Consider the following 16,321-nt stretch of genomic DNA (forward strand, 5'->3'; position numbering starts at 1 on the left):
CACCTGCCTTCATCTTCCGTATACATTATGTATTATATTTATACATCTACAACATATACAATAAACATATACATATATTGTAAAATAAAATTATATTTGAATAAGGACATTGAAATTTTGTTGGCGAACAATCAATAACATTTTTTCAATTATAAAATAATATGAGATCTATATAATCTGTATGAAACGCAACTGATACCCAAAGATTGATGTTTTAGTATAGGTATATCTACAACATTAATATTTATATAAATACACTCAAACCTTTTAATCTTTAATTCTAGGGTGGTTTCTATTAAAAAAAATTGGCTATTGTACATTAAAAGAAAGAAAAAAGTGAAAAAAACGATTAGTAGGTGTGTTATACAGCAACTACATAATAAGATATTGAGTGGATAACAATGTTGGACGTGTTAAATTTGAATTCAATTATACATCATTGAATATCAAAAACAACTCTGAACGGGAACGATCTTTTAGTTTTAGTATAAACTATTAATAAGAAACTTCGAACTAAATGTTCAAGCGTTAACTATGACAATTACACATATTAGAGATGTTCATGATTATGACGAATTTGATCAACATATAAACTTTAAATACTTATATAAAAATATTATAATTACTTATTTTAGTACTTTTATGCGGTTTGAATAACAAATTTATTTTTTCGAGCATTTTGAGCCGATTAAAGATTTTTATTGACATTAATTATAAACATAAAACCAAAAAATATTTAAAATGTTTATAAGTTACTTCAAAAAAACAAACATATTTTTAAAATTATAGTATATACTTATAACTGATTATATAAATATTATAAACACTTGATAAAAATTTTAAGTAGGTACATACGGTTGTTTTTTTTTAAATTACAACAAAAAATAAAAATAATTTAAGGAGACTATTTTACTTGTCACGGTTAATATCGTCAACATTTGAACTTCAGTCGCTCATGCAATTATTTGGAATTTTGTATTTCATATTTTAATTAATTTTTTTTTTTAAGCTATAGTTATAAAATTAACAATTTTATTAATTGTTACCAACGAATATTAAAAGTATCAAATATCTATAAAAAAAGATCAAAATATTTTAAAATGTATATCATGTATAGATAATTTTTTGATTTTATTTTAAATATTTGGTGAAAAATTTACAAGTATCTACATTCAATCACTAAATAACACCAATAAAACAAAATCTATTTTATCAACAACCAGATTTTAGTTAAAATTCACATTTTACTGAAATTTGTTTTCCTAATTATTTAAAAAAATATATCGGCTTTGGAGTATCAATTATCTATATTCAATAAGCAAAAAGAAACTGCTATCGAGTATCAAAATATTTTTCTATAATACAAAAACAATAAAATAAATCTTTAATCATTATAATATAAAGTTACATATTTTTAGTTTGTGAATTTTACGATAGTATTAAGACACGTCACATATTGTATATACAATATTTGTAGGTATATTGTATTTTATCATAAGGTATTAAAATGAAATAACACTTATGTTATTTAATCTACAACAATACAGTAGCAAAATAGATCATTTAATTTATAATATTTCAATTTTATATTTGACTATAATATTATAAGTCATAGGTATATCACGTGTATTTGTTTTCTATAGTCTATAATCTATATGTATAGGTACTTTTATGTATTAAGTGCTAAAAGTTACAATATTATACGTAATGTGTATAATATTGTATTTAGTACTAGAAATTATAACGCTTCCTCGTTTTTGATTTGGCAGAGTATATATTTTATAATGGTATAAATTTACACTATATACTTACAAGTGACATTATGATATTAGCTACATATATATTTATTTAAATTAAGTTTAGTTATTCGCTTTGTCAACTATAAATATATTTTCTTGTTACCAAAAAAAAAATATATATATGTATATTTTTCGTATTAAAAATCTAAAAGAAAGTTTTATTAAGTTTTTTTTTTATTGTACACAGCTTTACAGCTTGTACCTCAACAGACTACGACCGTAAAACAGCAAAAAATAATTTTTTAGTAGATAACAGCCCTGTTTGGCTGTTTATATTTTAACTTTAATAGCCAAATTAAATTTCTTTCGTCTAGAGTTCTAGAATTAGTTTTCTTTATTCTACCCAGTAATTCTCCTGTTGTTGAAAATATGATTTATAATCATTAATTTTTACCGTATTATTAGTTATTATATACAAAGAGCAAACCTTGGCACGTTAATTTTTTTTTTAAAAAATTGGAAATATTAAACTTGAACGTTCTTAATATTAACATATTATTAAACTTAATGTGGAATAGTTTATTCTTTTAAGTATTTTATTTAATACAGAAGCAGAAGTACAGAATGTACTTAAATACATATATCTTTAAATATATTGTACAAAAATAATATATATTATAGTATTACACATATATTATATATACCTAAATATTGGCTTTTAATGTGGTGAATATTGGTATTTGATAATTATAATAAGTTTTTAACATTTTTAATGTTACAATAGGTATTATTTAAATTATTATTTGTGTTTTTGCTAAATATTAGGTATTCAAGATTTTAAGAAAACGCCACACTGCATAAATCTCTGTATCTAAGGTATTAAATAGACAATATTAATGACATTTTGAGAAAAATAACATTTTGTAATATATTAATTACTGAGTAAAGTTTAAAATAACTTACAAGTGGTCAGTACTATTATTATAGTCGTTTTGTTAGTTTTGTAGTTATGACTTATGATATTATATCGAAAAACGGTTTCAAAAAAAAAGAACATCGCAACCACTTAAGCTAAATCATGGTTAAGGAGAAACATTTATAAATAATTGTGAACACAATATTTGCTGTCATAGTTTTTAATTTTTTTGATATCAATAATACTAAAAAAGTTGTTAATATTTTATAATCCATTATTTACATACTTTTCTGTACTTAAATAAATTAAAAAATATAAATACCCCAACACACTGTAAATAATATTATCTACCTACTGTATCTTGTATAAGTTCTTTAATATGTACTTACTATGACATTGGCCCATTTTTTGTGTTAACTGTGTGGTCAACTCGTTACGTAACAATTAGATAAATATTTTTAAATATTCAGCTATTCTACCGTTGGTTAGGTAGTTATTTAAATGTGGTTGACTAATAGTTACCTTTCTAATATACCAACTTACTAACCATTACTGTAGGTTGTGGCCCAATCTATACTATTGTAGTATAAAAAAACATACATACATGTCAATTATGTTGCCTATTATTTAAAAATACATATTTATAGTAAGCATAATCAAAATAAATTTAAAAGATAAAAATATACCACGCAAAACTAGAAATTATCAATTTAGAACTTTGGTTCTAAAAATGATTGAAAAATAATTAATTAATTTGGAAACGTTAAATCTACGTACCTAGCTAAATAATTTTACGATTTTAGCTTTTCAAAAATGAACTAGTCTAAGATTAACTAATAGAATACAAGACTGCTTAAGCACTTATTATTTTAAAGTAAGACTGTATACAATTTTAAAATAATTTTATTTTTTTTATTTATTAAACCATAAATGCATAATAAATATGGCAATAATATGCTGTACAATCATACGAATAATAGGGTAGGCAGCGCTCACAGTGGCAATTATGGTGTAATATTTTCAGCCTACTCATCATTATCATAATGGTTAGCCCTAATAATACGGTATTGGTATAACATTCACGGTTTAAGACCATAGACATAATATGTAAAATAATAATATTAATATGTCTATGTTTAAGACACGGTCTTAGAAGATTTTCGTGAGTTAGTTAGTTAGTTAGGCACACAAAAATATAAACAATAATAATTATTAAAAAAACAATAATAATATTATGTATTCCATGGTAATCACGATTTAAGATATTGTGATATTATCAGCTTACATCGTGTAGAGATCATAGATAATAAATTTATTATCTATGGTAGAGATAGTTATTGATAAAAAAGTAATAAGTGATAAATGATAAGTTTTTAAAAGTTATCAATTATATTTTTATTAAAATAAAATCATAGATCAGTATAATAATATTATAGAACACGGTTTTAATGGTTATTCGTATTTCTAAAATCATTATTAATATTTCAATAATTTCAAAGTTATTATGCTGTATTTAAATACAATATATTTCTATTAATATATATTGTTATATTAATTATTATTTAACTACATTGTTTGGTTTATTTATAATTTTTACAAATTACAAATATCTAGGTGTAAAAACTATAGAAAATATGGTAAGTCTTACTATCAAACATATTTTTTATTGGATTGAATTTTTATAGAAATTTAGTTTATAATTTATTTACAACTTTGTTTTATTCATTCATGCGTACCTAAAACTTGTAATTAATATTAATTTGTAGGTGATTAATAATTATAATCATGTTAATTAATGTATAGAAAAATGCTAAGCTTTAAATATAAAATATAGATCAAGAAAAAAAATATAAAATTGTAAAATATGTTTATTCTGTATCTGGTTAATTTTATTTTGATATTTTATCGAAAATTGTATTATCATACTTTTATATTAACATAATATACCTATTATTTTTAGTTGTTTTGATTTGTATTTTTATTTATTTAATTCTAGTTACAAAAAGATGTAAAATTGGATAATACAAGCAAGACATGGGTATTAGAAAAACATATTGATTTCTTACAGTCATTTGGCAAAGAAAGACACCAATATGTAAATATTTATGCTCTATTTTTTAATTCAAAGAAAAAATTTCAATATTGTTAATGGAAAATGTATTTTAATTTTATAGGAAAGTAGTATGATGGAATTTCTTCGTATGTCTGGTATGTACTGGGGCTTAACTGCATTATATTTAATCAATGATGGCAAAATACCGAAAGAAGATGAAATATTTGAATATATTAAAAGTTGTGAACACAGTTGTGGTGGGTATTCGCCAGCTCCGGGTCATGATCCACATTTATTGTATACACTCAGTGCGGTCCAAGTTAGCATTTTTTAGTAAAAATAATACTTGAGTAACTTATTTTCATGTATATTAAGTTTTTTTTTTACAGATTGCTTGTCTACTTAATCGAGAATTGGAATTACCAATTGAAAAGATTGTGTTGTATGTATCTAAACTACAACAAGATGATGGTAGTTTTACTGGAGATAAATGGGGAGAAATAGATACCCGTTATTCATTTTGTGCATTAGCATGTTTATCACTTTTGGTAATAATACATTAGATAATATTTAATAATTGAATTGAATTAATGTTTTTTTCTAGGGTAAACTAAATGAGATTAATTTGGTTAAAGCAGTAGAGTTTATAAAAAGCTGTCAAAATTTTGATGGAGGTTTTGGATCACGGCCTGGAGCTGAAAGCCATGGTGGCTTAATCTATTGTTGTGTTGGATCATTATCTATTGCTGGTAACTATGATAAAATAATATTGTAAAGTACTTTTTTGTTAGACATTTTTATAAAATTTAAACAGTTTTTAATGTACTGTTTTAAATAAACTAAAAATTATAATAGTAAAAAATTATAGTTATTAAAATTTAACCCATTTAACTAATAATAATTAAACATTTTATCAAAATTTTCATTTGCTTTCATGTATTAACCTTAATTTCTTGCAAATAATCAATAGAATCATGGTATATAGAATATGCATAAATATTGAACACATAATTTCAGCCGTGACGACAGGTCTATATTAAGTAATTTAGGGGGCACTAGACATTTCTCCATAATATGCAGAAAACATAATATTATAAATTATTTGGCTATACATACCTAAGAAATAAATATCAAATTTACAATCATTTAATTAAATTATTTTTTGCTGCATTAAAAACAATGTTATAAATTATATGAAAAAATAATAATTTAAATTATATTAGACAAAATATTATTAAAAATTCTGTATTATTATTTATTATTATTATAATATTCTCATTATACACTATATTATCAATACTATTGTTTTAAATATTTCCTTTCTAATCTCAATTTTATTATTTTTAATAACTTTTAATGTACCCAGAAGCTCATTTAGACACAGGCCTGGGTCTAGAGCGGCCACATTTGCCATTTGGAGTTTAGCAAATTTTAACAATTTTTTTTTTTACAAAATTACAAAAAGTATTTTTTATTTGATGGGAACAAATATACAATATAACAATAATATAACAAATTATATATTCAAATATGTTTTATAAATAATTTTAGGAGTGACATCCTATAGCAGGGGTGGCTACAACGAGGCTCTTAAATCAATTTTGTGCGGCTTTTGAATCAAAAACTTAGACTAAAATTAAATGTAAATAAATATTCTTTCATTTGATTTAAAATGAAAAATGTATCTTTATTTTATAAACATTGCTTTACAATGTGGCTCACCTCAAATTAACTTTATAAATTTGCGACTCCCAAAGTTCAGGTTAGTGGCCACCCCTGTCCTATAAGCTGAAAACCCCTTAAATACGCCACTGAATGTACCACTATAAGTTTTATAATTTTTTATTTTAATACATGTTATACATTTATAATTAATCTTATTCTTTAAAAAAAAAAAAAAATGTTTACATTTCTTAGTTCTGAATGATATTTTAATACTAACAATTCGGCCATATATTCATATTATTATGTATTACACAATTTACAAATTACGCTCATGTATAAACACAATATATGATCAATGTAAATCATTTATTTCTTGTTTTTTGTTAAATGTACATGATATACACTTTCTGTCATATTGATATTACTTATTAAAATTTATTGTAAGGGGGAGTGCAATTGATTATCTTAACTGCAAATTACCATACCAGTATTGTAATCATTTAATTTAAAAGTTAAAACACATAAAATTTTTTTAATTGTTCATACCAATAAATAGAACTGGGGAAATCAAACTTTTTTTAGTGATAATCTATTAAAAATATACTTCACGGCCCTAAAAATAAATTCTAACATGATCGACTTTAAAATTGTTCGCGATCGACTGTTTGACCGCTCTTGAAATAGAATGTTTTAATTCTTTGTAATCATACAAGATTAGATTTATGTATATTGTATATAGTTTAAAAATATTCAAAATTCTAGGAACCTTCTGGTTATCTATACTTACAATTATTAAATTTATAGGACGATTAGATTTAGTTGATGCTGACACTTTGGGCTGGTGGTTAGCTGAAAGGCAATTACCATCTGGTGGACTTAATGGACGCCCTGAAAAATTACCAGATGTTTGTTATTCATGGTGGGTGTTTTCAACATTAAACATCTTAGGACGTGACCATTGGATTGATAAAGAAGGATTAAAAACTTTTATTTTAGCATCTCAAGTAAAGCTTTATATCTATAAATCTAACTAATCTATAAATAATAAGTAATATATTATAAAGTAATATATAAATCATGTTATATTAACAGGATAATGAAGGGGGTGGATTCAGTGATCGTCCTGGGGATGAACCAGATCCTTTTCATACACTTTTTGGTCTTGCCGCATTATCACTAATGTCACATGATAAAATTTTACCAATAGATCCTACTTATTGCATGCCAAAAGCAGTTATTAACCGATTAGGATTAAAACCTCAAACTTTGTCCCGACCTTAAAAAGTAAGTTTACATTTATAACTATTAAGTTTATTATTTTATTAATTGTATTATGCACAAATTTATAAAAATAAATATCTTGTAGAATCTGCAATGGATATAATGTTGTAATATTTTCTTCCTGTTCTATTATGTATTACTTCTACATTATATTTTAGTTCTAAGTTTTTATTTAAATTTTATACAATTTTAATTTATAAATAAAACATGTGTAAAATTTTTATCCAAGAATATTTATTTTAAAATAAAATGTCTTGCCGTGATTATTTGTGAAATTTTCATTTAGTAATAAGTTTTATAGAAATATTCTGGGGTGATTTATTTTGAATTGAAGTATGACAATTTTTGATACTAAACAATGCCATTGGCGCTTTTAATTTATTTAAATTTTAAGCATTCAGTAAACTATAAGAAAAAATATTCATGCCAGCTATAAAAGTAAAATGGGCTTTATCAATACCTATATGTTTTAGTTTTTTATTATAAATTATAAAATCTTACTATATAGGTGATTAATATTATCTGAGAACTTCCTCGTGTGTAATTTTTTTTTTTTTTTTTTTTTAATACATAATTACAATTATAGGAATCCTATAGAATACTTTTGGTTCGATCAGAATACAATTAAAGACATTTCATAACAAAATTAAATTAGATGGAGGAATCAGTATCAGTAGGAGCTCCTTTTTAGGTATGTTAAATAAAAATAATAATAACTCAAATTTAAATTAAAACTTTTTCCAAGACATTCAAATTTCAAACATTAGAAGTAACTAAGTCTAGTGTTTAGGTACATGATTATAATATAAGAGTTAAATAAGTTAAATAAACGTATTTTGTGTTTCACACAATTACTTATGTTGATATAATTGAATTAATAAGTAAAAATAAATTATAAATTAAAAATGTTGATCTATGTAACTTATGGAAAAGTACCATAACATGTAGATGTATTATAACTCTTATAATATAATATAAGCTATGACTTCTTATAATAAAAACTATTATGGCTTATTATTTTAAAGAATTTTTTATCTTTATGTTTGTATTTATTGTGTTTGAAAACAAGTAACATGTAATTTATTAACATACAAATTATTGAATATTCTAATTATTTAATCTAAACAAAGATTTTATTTTACACAACTTGTTGACATTGTACATTTGGCCATATCTGACATGTTATATAGTTACATTTCCTGCTTCCAAAAATTATAGTTTTAAGTTTTAACCATTGTAACGTGTGTTTCGAAGGATTTACCCACCACCTAGGTAGTAAGAATTCAATTCAATAAATAATAAACAATTATTAATGACTAACATTTTGTGAGACATCTCCAACTTATTATATTCCTTATAATCTTATATCATGTTGAATATTTTTTTTATATTTTTGTTAGGCGGCTTATAGTGGTTTTGGGATTACTCACCTTCTATTTGCAATCTATATTAATTCATTTTCCAGGTGCAAAAAATATGGAATGTTGAATGTATGGAAATATTTTAGAATCTTGTTTATTTAATCTTAAAAGATGATGAACCTAGCAACACTCATGACTAAAAGTATGTTACAGTTTTATCATAACAATTAAACAAAACTATTTTGTTAATTATTTTCTAAAGACAGCTTAAACAAAATAAAATATAATTATAAAGGTATTCAACTATTTAACACAATTATATATTATTATTATTATATTTTAACACAATGAATATTAAGACTTCAGTTTTTAATGTTAAGTTGTTAATGTTTAATAAACCAACTTTTATAATATAATTTCTATGGTTACAATAAATGTTGGTTATAAGCTAAGTACACGCTTTTGTACTTATAAGAACTATAAAATTAGTAATATAATGTTATTGAAATATCAAAATATCTAACTTACAGTGTGGCTCGTGCATTAGGTAACTTTCAATAATTTAGAAGCAGGAACCAACAGATATAAATTTATAAATATAAGTATAACTAGTATAAGGTTTACAGAAAAAGAATAAATGCAATTGTTTAAATTATAATATATTAATCAAGTATTTTTATATACATATATATAAATATATTATAACAATTTTTTTTTTATTTTATTGGCTGAAAAATAGTTCTTAATTTCATGAGTCATTTATGATGCTATAATTGTGTTGTATAATGTCAGTGTTTGTGTATTTTTTAGCTTTTATTTAAAGAGAATTTTTTAATTTATATTTAAATAAGGTTTAGCTACAGTAAACCAAATTATAGTATATATTGATTGATATTGGTACCTATTTAGTATTTGGTTTTGAAAAATAATCAGTTACCAACAATACTTCGGTTTGAATACTCATAAAAATTATCTCTACAACATTTTAACTATATAATAGTAAGTAATAAATAACTTATGCCAAAATAGCATTAAAGTTTACTATGTATGATTTTTAATTTTTTTAATTGGATTAGAAATCTTATAAACAATGTAAATAAGTACCTAATCCATAATTTTTTACTCGATTAATTTCTGCAGAGCATTGTCACTTAAGCTACTTGTAGGCATTAATTTTATATAGTAGACTAGTCTTAGGTATTATATATAGTACAAATGCACATTTTAAAAAGAACTGCAGAATCTTAAATATTCTTAATTGATGTAAACATAAACTTTACTTTAAAAACAAAGATTAATTGTTATACGTTTTTGAGAATAATTTTTTCGTCATCATAAGATAAATGCTTAAAGAAAGAAAGACTTTAAAATCGCAAATATCTACTATTGTACTGATCTGAATATAATTATATTAAATACGGATCGATTTAAAACGGGTTTGTTGAATGCTGTGATCCTTGATACATCACGAACGTATACTATAACCGATCAAGGCACTCAAGCCGTATTCTGTATAATATAAAACATTGGTCTGCTTGTTTGTTGTAGGTATTTGTTGTACTAGTAATTAAGTAGGTACTATATAGCGAATATCAGTTAAATCAGTCACCCGGATACCGGGCATTATGATTATTAAAAGTTGTTTCTCTTATAGGAAATGACAAGTATCTAGTAGTCGCATAAAATTACAAAATAGGTAGGGTATACTAGTCGAGGACGATTGAACACACTAATTTTTTAAATGATAATGAAGTATGTACAACAAATTTGGCTAATTAATTAATGATAAAATTTGTGCTATATTCTAATACCCCAGTCTTCTTTAATCATATCCGCTCCCTTTTCGCCGATCATAATCGTAGGAGCGTTGATATGCGCTGCCGGTACTTCCGGCATTATCGACGCGTCGATGACTCTTAGGCCGCGTATTCCGTGTACTCGCAATCTCGGATCCACCACAGCTGTGGGGTCACCCGCTGGTCCCATTTTACACGTGCCCGACAAGTGGTAGATGGTAAAACTTATGTGTCTCGCCGAACATTTCCAGTACGCGTCAGAATCGAATTTGTGTTTGGCGCAACCGGGCAACGGGGTGTCGAATAACGTGGCGTTGAGCTTCTTCATCGCGTTCGTTTTCAACATCTGTTGGAAAATTCGTACTCCGGCTACGGCCACGTCCAAGTCCACTTCGTCCGAAAAGTAATTGGGATCGATCATTGGATGGTGGAACGGGTTTGCGTCTCTCAGCCACAGACGGCCTTTACTCTTCGGTCGCATAATCATCGGAAACACCGTAAAGCCGTCCATTTTTTCGGTTTTTCGGTACACTTTATCATAAACCTCGGATTTTAAACCAAACAGTCTATGAGTGTAATCGTTGTCTGAAAACAGACCAGATATTAACAGTAGTTCCAAATTTGGGTGTCCATCTGCGAATCCCGGTCGGTCTAAATCGAAAAATGCCAAAGCTTCCGCACCACCTGGTATTGTATATGGTCCCTGATTATTTGCTGTGTAGTCATACATATTATACGGATTTTTCAGTAATCGCTCTGTTTTCAATGAAATAGTATCATTTATCAAAGCGCACAAACCTCCCAATGCCACGTGATCCATTAAATTTTCACCAACTGGCAAGTTTTTTACCAATGGAATTTTTACATCTTTTAAATGTTCTTTCGGACCGATTCCCGATAACATGAGTAACTGCGGCGAATTTATTGTTCCACCAGAAACAATTATTTCTTTGCGTACAAACACTCTATATTTTTTACCGTTAGATACAAATTCCACTCCAGTTGCTTTTTTTGTATCTTTGTCTATAATTATTCGTGTTACTATACTGTCTTTTTTCACGTGTAAGTTCGATCTCATTCTTGCTGGAAATAGAAAAGCCGTATTTGTACTATAACGACGACCTTTCTTCATGGTAGCCTGGAAAAAATTTACAAAATAAACATTGTTTAGGAAGTAAATTTAGTTTGTTTATTATGTAATTTATATTTATATTTAACTCTCATAATATGCATAATCTACATAATAATTCAAGGCCTTAGATCTATCAATAACTGCGTAAATAAATCAGAATTTATATTATGTTTTATACTTATATAATAATCGTAGAGATGAATTTTATAATTGATACAGTATTTTACTGGTTAACTTATAAGTTATAAGTAGATACTTATTTAATTAATATCATCATTATTGTATCGACACGGGTAGATACCGTAGTTAAGGATTTTAGAAACTCTAATATAGAAACCCACACACGTATCTTTTAGTATCTAGATAGAAATAGTTGGACCAACTCAAATTACGAGTTAAGAATGTTGTGAAATGTTAAGTGGAATAAGTGGATTAAGCGTTTTGAATGAAAATAATTATATTTTATTTATCTTGTTAGATGTATGTTCTGAGCGGAATGTTTTGATCTTACAATAAACTATTATATGTGTATATATTTATGTATCTCCTTATGGAGAAGTATAAATGTTTAATTAGTGTAAACTTAAGAGGGAAGTTTCTTGTACCAATTTTAATAGCTTTTTATTTATTTATTTATTTTTTTTTTTTTGAGGGGTGGGGGTTAGTTTGCAAAATAACCACGAAAAACAAAAAAAACTACGGTAAAACGATAAATTAATCTAACCTAATAGTTCGACAGTAGTCATGGCTTCATTGTGTGGATGGGTCATTGGTAACTGCATGGAGGTTAAATAGAAATTAAATGTTATACTCGTAAGTAGTTGAGAGTTGAGATTGATTATTATTGTCTAAAGTTTAATATATTTGTAAAAGTCATTATATTACCTCAATTTATTTAATAATGACAATGTAATACTTATAAAAAGGGGTTTTTTAATTAATAAATTAGTGGATGAGTGGGTTAACTTATTCTTTGTAATCTCTCGCACAATTTTCGCAGCTATTGTACGGGGATAATTATGCAAAAACCACAAAACTGGTTTTCGACAAAATTTGTATTTTTTAGAAACATAGCCTTTGAAACTTTAGACTTAGTCTCAGAAATTTTAGAGTTTTTTTCGATTTATTTACGATGTTGGCTAAAATAACCTTGGAGAACTTTAAATAGAAGGTAATTCACACCTTCATAAGTTATTGTTACCTAGATTAAAATATTATTATACATTTTTTATGAAATTTGTCAATACTATAATAATACTTAAATAATTTTGTTGACATTTAAACAAAATGCTGTTATTTTTTTATTGTTCAAAAAATATTTTAACTTAGAAACTTGATGCATTCAAATATTATTTAGATAATTATTTTCTATACAGAACGAAAAATTTAAAATATTTAAAATAATTTTAAACTAATAATGAGGATTTAAAATTTTTGAATTTTCTTTTCTTTGTTGATAGTAATATTATATCTTGTTTTGTAAAAAAAAACTTGGAAATGTATTACAAGGTTTCTCAAAAGTAATTCTTTAGTTGGCAAAAATTATTTTAACCTATATCGACCGTATTAATAATAAAAAAATGAATTAATTATAACAATATAAATATATTATAGGTAATTAATTATTCTTAAAATTATAGGGTAATAGACTATTTTAATGATTTATCATTCAATTTAAATTAACGCATTCATCATAATAACTTACCCAATAATGAGGTATAAATACACTTAAGACCTACTTCAAAGCAGAGCGACTTCACACCGGTTTTGATTTTAGTTATTATTTATCAGTTTAAAATTATGTCAAAGTAGAACATATTATATATATATAAAGAATGTTGTACAATGGTTTCAATGTGATTTTTGAAATTTTGTTACAATATCAATGTTATATTTTATCATAAATATTATAGTTGTAAACTTGTTAGAAATTTCTAAAATGCTCGATAAGATTAGATGATGATTGGATTGCAAATACCGGACCATTAGTACCTAGTCTCAGGGACATCACATAAACACCAATTAAACAATAAATGTGACGTTATAGATGTTATAATGTAACATACCTTATATGTGTATTTTAATACATATTATTGTTAAGTGTTTGTAGTTATCTTAATATTTTTATACATTCTAAGACATATTCTAAGACAAAATTTAATTTTTGCTGAAATATGTATACCTTGTGAGCGTGAACGATCGACGGTTAAAATAGGCATTAACGAAATAATTTAATGGTATTATAATGAACATAATGCAATTTTATAACAAACCTATTTTAAACTAGATGAGAAACAATATTGTTATATAAGTTATCGTAATTTCCGATTAATACAAATCAATTGACTAAGCTCTGTAAGCATTTATAATCGTGTAGGTATTTTACATGTATATTATAATCTATATATTATATAGGAGTCTGGTAATAATATTGAGAGTATATTTTCTCAAGTTAGGGATGAATTACAAAAATCGATTTATCATCATTAAAAAGCGTTTGTAGAAATAATAAGCATATAAATCGATGACAATGTGAATGCGTCGTGTAAATTGTGTATAATTTTACCTTAAAATACCTAATAGAACTTATCTAATCGTGTTCAATAAAATATTATTTTTTTACTACTGTTTTAATAATGCATATATTTTATTTATCAAATTTTCGGAGAAGACATATTGATTTATTATATATGAAAATACGTGTCGAAGCCCGAAGGCAAACAGGAACAAAATCCATTTCTCAAGACACAAGCTCATCAAAGTAGCAATTGATTTGCAGGTAAGAAATAAATAAAAATTAATGTTTTCTAATTTTTATAAAATAAATAATATATTCATATAATATCCATAAAACGTATCAAATGATTCAAATTTCAAATGTTAAATGTACTAAATTAATTGTAACGAATAATAGTAATATAATTTATATTACTATAAAATGCATATAATAATCAATAAAAAAAAAATAACCCCATCTCTCTCTAGAAAAATTTTCTAGTTTCAATATTAAAATATGGTCCTCACTTATTTACCTGTATATAATTAATCCCGATTTGGTTTTCTCCATTCACATCGATAACAGGCAGTCCTATTTGTGATCCAGCGTCCACAAAAGCTTTAGCTATAGGTGTTCTAAATGGTACGTCTTGCACTGACAAAAATCCATTTTTTCTATGATATTCCACATCAGACGAAGATAAGTTAGCGTTTTCCGATTTCAGAAAATAATGCATAACTTCATCGTTGCTCCATCCTTACGTGTCAAAACATTTATAATTTTTTTTTAAATTAATAACTCATACGAACGAAGTTTATCGTATATAATATAGGTATACCTGCATTGCCCATTTTCGCCCAATTATCGTAGTCCATTTTATTACCACGTGTATATATCATGTAATTCAATACACTGCTACCACCCATTACTTTTCCTCTAGGAAATTTACAACGTTGGTCATCAAAACCTATTCAATTTTATAAATATTATTAAAAATGATTAAATGTATTATTGGTACATAAAATAACGATTTCTTACTTAAGCAAGATGTGTTCATTGGTATAGTCCTGTACTTCCAGTTGTATTCTGAGGCTTGTAACAATTGAGATGTTATAGGCACATCCATGAAATGTATTGCTTTACTTCCAGCTTCAATTAATAATACCTTCCATTTTTTTATCTGTTTATGATTAATAATTATTAATAATTATATTATATTATATGAAAATAAATAATTTCAATTATCATGATTATATTACTTCGGACAATCTACTAGCTACTACTGCTCCAGCACTTCCAGCACCGACTACAATAAAGTCGTACTCGGAAAAAACTCTTTCTATACTAATGGGTTCTTTTGCTTCCCATTCTAAAGTTTCTTCCATGTACCCCCATGTTGATTGAAATAACGGTGGAAATTCTGTATTTTTTGAAATTGTTAGAGCTCCACAATCAAAAATTATTATTAAACACAATATTAATTTAAATGATTTTGAAAACATTTTAAAAGTCAAAAATTTATTTATTTACTTTAATATTTTTCACTACTGTAACATTAGAAATTAGTCAATGCCGAAAAAAAAAATGGAAGTAACATTGGCCTGCAGAACTGAAATCAACGAGATCAGTTGAAACACTGCCGCGTGGTCTTACAGGGTTCTACTCATGTCTCAATTTATTGCGAACGGGTGGGCGAAGAGTAAAACTACTTGATATCACCTCCATGCCAACTTGTAGTCGACTGTGTAAGTGTAGTATAATAAAAAAAACAAATAGTGTGTTGAACCATACAGCTAAATGGGAATTTTTGTTTTATAAAAAGGCTAAGTTTTGAAAACTAAGATGTGCATCGAGGTTGATTGTAAATTAACTATAAATATA

General features: G+C 25.5%; 2 protein-coding genes across 4 annotated transcripts; one reads left to right on the top strand and one right to left on the bottom strand.

Annotated features, from left to right (window-relative positions):
- The first annotated feature begins 4,077 nt into the window (after window positions 1-4,077).
- On the top strand, window positions 4,078-9,313 carry LOC114121548 (geranylgeranyl transferase type-2 subunit beta). Of its 3 annotated transcripts, XR_007605100.1 has the most exons (9): window positions 4,078-4,292; window positions 4,652-4,750; window positions 4,830-5,027; window positions 5,098-5,256; window positions 5,313-5,457; window positions 7,178-7,377; window positions 7,466-7,657; window positions 8,241-8,345; window positions 9,120-9,313. XR_007605100.1 is itself a non-coding variant. In XM_027983956.2 (8 exons), the coding sequence occupies exons 1-7, from the start codon at window positions 4,290-4,292 to the stop codon at window positions 7,652-7,654; spliced, it is 993 nt and encodes a 330-aa protein (XP_027839757.1). In that variant the 5' UTR covers window positions 4,078-4,289; the 3' UTR covers window positions 7,655-7,657; window positions 9,120-9,313. The 3 variants fall into 3 exon arrangements, 2 of the variants coding, with proteins under 2 accessions (XP_027839757.1, XP_027839756.1); XM_027983956.2 differs by lacking the exon at window positions 8,241-8,345; XM_027983955.2 differs by lacking the exons at window positions 8,241-8,345; window positions 9,120-9,313 and having other exon boundaries at window positions 7,466-7,920.
- Window positions 9,314-9,658: 345 nt separating this feature from the next.
- On the bottom strand, window positions 9,659-16,106 carry LOC114121546 (glucose dehydrogenase [FAD, quinone]-like). The gene is made up of 5 exons (XM_027983953.2): window positions 15,700-16,106; window positions 15,479-15,620; window positions 15,279-15,407; window positions 14,976-15,196; window positions 9,659-11,949 (listed from the first exon to the last, which is right to left on the bottom strand). Exons 1-5 carry the CDS (start codon window positions 15,940-15,942, stop codon window positions 10,813-10,815), a joined length of 1,872 nt encoding a protein of 623 aa, XP_027839754.1. The 5' UTR covers window positions 15,943-16,106; the 3' UTR covers window positions 9,659-10,812.
- Between the last annotated feature and the right edge of the window lie 215 nt (window positions 16,107-16,321).

The sequence above is a fragment of the Aphis gossypii genome, chromosome 3 (genome assembly GCF_020184175.1).
Source record: "Aphis gossypii isolate Hap1 chromosome 3, ASM2018417v2, whole genome shotgun sequence".
Classification (NCBI taxonomy): Eukaryota; Metazoa; Arthropoda; class Insecta; order Hemiptera; family Aphididae; genus Aphis; species Aphis gossypii.

Bases quoted from the DNA above. Each gene is read 5' to 3' on its own strand.
- LOC114121548 (XM_027983956.2), top strand. The intron at 4,751-4,829 runs GTAAATATTTAT...TTAATTTTATAG, and splicing joins GCAAAGAAAGACACCAATAT to GAAAGTAGTATGATGGAATT. The intron at 5,028-5,097 runs GTTAGCATTTTT...TTTTTTTTACAG, and splicing joins ATACACTCAGTGCGGTCCAA to ATTGCTTGTCTACTTAATCG.
- LOC114121546 (XM_027983953.2), bottom strand. From the start codon at position 15,942: ATGTTTTCAAAATCATTTAAATTAATATTGTGTTTAATAATAATTTTT. The intron at 15,197-15,278 runs GTATACCTATAT...TTGACACGTAAG, and splicing joins GGCGAAAATGGGCAATGCAG to GATGGAGCAACGATGAAGTT. The intron at 11,950-14,975 runs GTAAATAAGTGA...AATTTTTTCCAG, and splicing joins TCGGGATTAATTATATACAG to GCTACCATGAAGAAAGGTCG.